This window comes from Borostomias antarcticus, assembly GCF_949987555.1.
Source record: "Borostomias antarcticus genome assembly, chromosome: 20".
Classification (NCBI taxonomy): Eukaryota; Metazoa; Chordata; class Actinopteri; order Stomiiformes; family Stomiidae; genus Borostomias; species Borostomias antarcticus.
In genome coordinates this window covers 1,733,739-1,736,238 of record NC_140253.1, presented here as the reverse complement: position 1 = coordinate 1,736,238, position 2,500 = coordinate 1,733,739, and the positions used below count along the sequence as shown (strand labels likewise).

The window sequence follows — 2,500 nt, the reverse complement described above, 5'->3', positions numbered from 1 at the left end:
GAGGGAGTTAGAGGAGGTTAGAGGGAGTTAGAGGGAGTTAGAGGAGGTTAGAGGAGGTTAGAGGAGGTTAGAGGGAGTTAGAGGAGGTTAGAGGGAGTTAGAGGAGGTTAGAGGGAGTTAGAGGAGGTTAGAGGAGGTTAGAGGAGGTTAGAGGGAGTTAGAGGGAGTTAGAGGAGGTTAGAGGAGGTTAGAGGGAGTTAGAGGAGGTTAGAGGGAGTTAGAGGAGGTTAGAGGAGGTTAGAGGGAGTTAGAGGAGGTTAGAGGGAGTTAGAGGAGGTTAGAGGAGGTTAGAGGAGGTTAGAGGGAGTTAGAGGAGGTTAGAGGGAGTTAGAGGAGGTTAGAGGAGGTTAGAGGAGGTTAGAGGAGGTTAGAGGGAGTTAGAGGAGGTTAGAGGGAGTTAGAGGGAGTTAGAGGAGGTTAGAGGAGGTTAGAGGGAGTTAGAGGAGGTTAGAGGAGGTTAGAGGGAGTTAGAGGAGGTTAGAGGGAGTTAGAGGGAGTTAGAGGAGGTTAGAGGAGGTTAGAGGGAGTTAGAGGAGGTTAGAGGAGGTTAGAGGGAGTTAGAGGAGGTTAGAGGGAGTTAGAGGAGGTTAGAGGAGGTTAGAGGGAGTTAGAGGGAGTTAGAGGAGGTTAGAGGAGGTTAGAGGGAGTTAGAGGAGGTTAGAGGAGGTTAGAGGAGGTTAGAGGAGGTTAGAGGAGGTTAGAGGAGGTTAGAGGGAGTTAGAGGAGGTTAGAGGGAGTTAGAGGAGGTTAGAGGAGGTTAGAGGAGGTTAGAGGAGGTTAGAGGAGGTTAGAGGGAGTTAGAGGGAGTTAGAGGAGGTTAGAGGGAGTTAGAGGAGGTTAGAGGAGGTTAGAGGGAGTTAGAGGAGGTTAGAGGGAGTTAGAGGAGGTTAGAGGAGGTTAGAGGAGGTTAGAGGAGGTTAGAGGAGGTTAGAGGAGGTTAGAGGGAGTTAGAGGAGGTTAGAGGGAGTTAGAGGAGGTTAGAGGAGGTTAGAGGGAGTTAGAGGAGGTTAGAGGAGGTTAGAGGGAGTTAGAGGAGGTTAGAGGAGGTTAGAGGAGGTTAGAGGGAGTTAGAGGGAGTTAGAGGAGGTTAGAGGGAGTTAGAGGAGGTTAGAGGAGGTTAGAGGAGGTTAGAGGGAGTTAGAGGAGGTTAGAGGGAGTTAGAGGAGGTTAGAGGGAGTTAGAGGAGGTTAGAGGAGGTTAGAGGAGTTAGAGGAGGTTAGAGGAGGTTAGAGGAGGTTAGAGGGAGTAAGAGGGGGTTAGAGGAGGTTAGAGGGAGTTAGAGGAGGTTAGAGGAGGTTAGAGGAGGTTAGAGGAGGTTAGAGGGAGTAAGAGGGGGTTAACCACCTCTAGCCTCGTGCGCGTGAGAGTGTGTGAGAGTGTGTGAGAGTGTGTGAGAGTGTGTGAGAGTGTGTGAGTGTGTGTGTGAGAGTGTGTGTACGCGTGTGTGAGAGTGTGTGAGTGTGTGTGTGAGAGTGTGTGTACGCGTGTGTGAGAGTGTGTGTGCGCGTGTGTGAGAGTGTGTGTGAGAATGTGTGAGAGTGTGTACCTCGTTGGTGTTGTTCTTCATTTTAGGGTCCTTCTCCTGCATCACCAGCCAGAGAGCAGCCAGCGTCATCAGCAGGCCGTGTCCCACGTCCCCAAACATCACCGCAAACAGGAAGGGGAACGTGATGATGGTGTACACCGCTGCACGCACGCACGCACACACACACACACACACACACACACACACACACACACACACACACACACACACCTGAGTGATGTCATGCCTGAGTGTGTTTGTGCAAGCTGTTATTACCTCTGTGTGTGTGTGTGTGTGTGTGTGTTTGTAACCCAGTTGAAATAGAGGGTTACTAATATCCATCTTATGATCTAGTAATATGCTGTTAACCTATTAATATAACCTAGTTTTATATCAGCTGATCAGAAGTGCAGACATCTAAAGGTCCCGCCTCTGATTGACAGCTCTGTGATTACCGCCTTGAGCGCGTGCTAGCAGCACAACACACATTTTCCGTTGGTTCACTTTGACTAGAACCCTCTGGAGGAAGCGAGAAAGTGAGCTAAAATTGAGCTAAAACTGGAAACACAGAGAAATACGAACATATAGAAATGCCAATGAGTACAAAACCTAAAACAGCGGAAATACTGACCGCTGACGCATTCGTCTCATCGTCCTGGGGGAGGTTTGAGTGCTCATTCACTTGGTGAGTTTTTGGGTGTCCGTTAGCTAACGTTAATTCTAGCTCATCGTGGCTAACGTTGGATCGATCCATCATCGTCCAACAGTTGGTTAGCCAGCATTAGATGGGGCATGGAGATGGATATAGGGTCCGGGGAGATCCCGGGGTGCTCTACGCTACGATCGGCTTCCATCATATTCAACATTAAGTCATCTTCTATATCCTCAAAATCTGATAAATACGCAGCCATATTGCACACAATATTCCAGGCACCAACAAGCCGATCGTAGTGTAGAGAATGTTGTAGAGAATGT

At 49.0% G+C, this 2,500-nt stretch overlaps 1 protein-coding gene across 1 annotated transcript in view; it reads right to left on the bottom strand.

Annotated features, from left to right (window-relative positions):
- Positions 1-2,500, bottom strand: part of LOC311322356 (V-type proton ATPase 116 kDa subunit a 3-like) — a gene marked incomplete at its 5' end in the record, with an annotated part of 20,650 nt that overhangs the window by 7,914 nt on the left and 10,236 nt on the right. Inside the window, one exon of the mRNA XM_084454423.1 lies at positions 1,547-1,686. Within this exon, the coding sequence (XP_084310549.1) occupies positions 1,547-1,686 (140 nt within the window). The remainder of the gene's footprint in view (positions 1-1,546; positions 1,687-2,500) is intronic.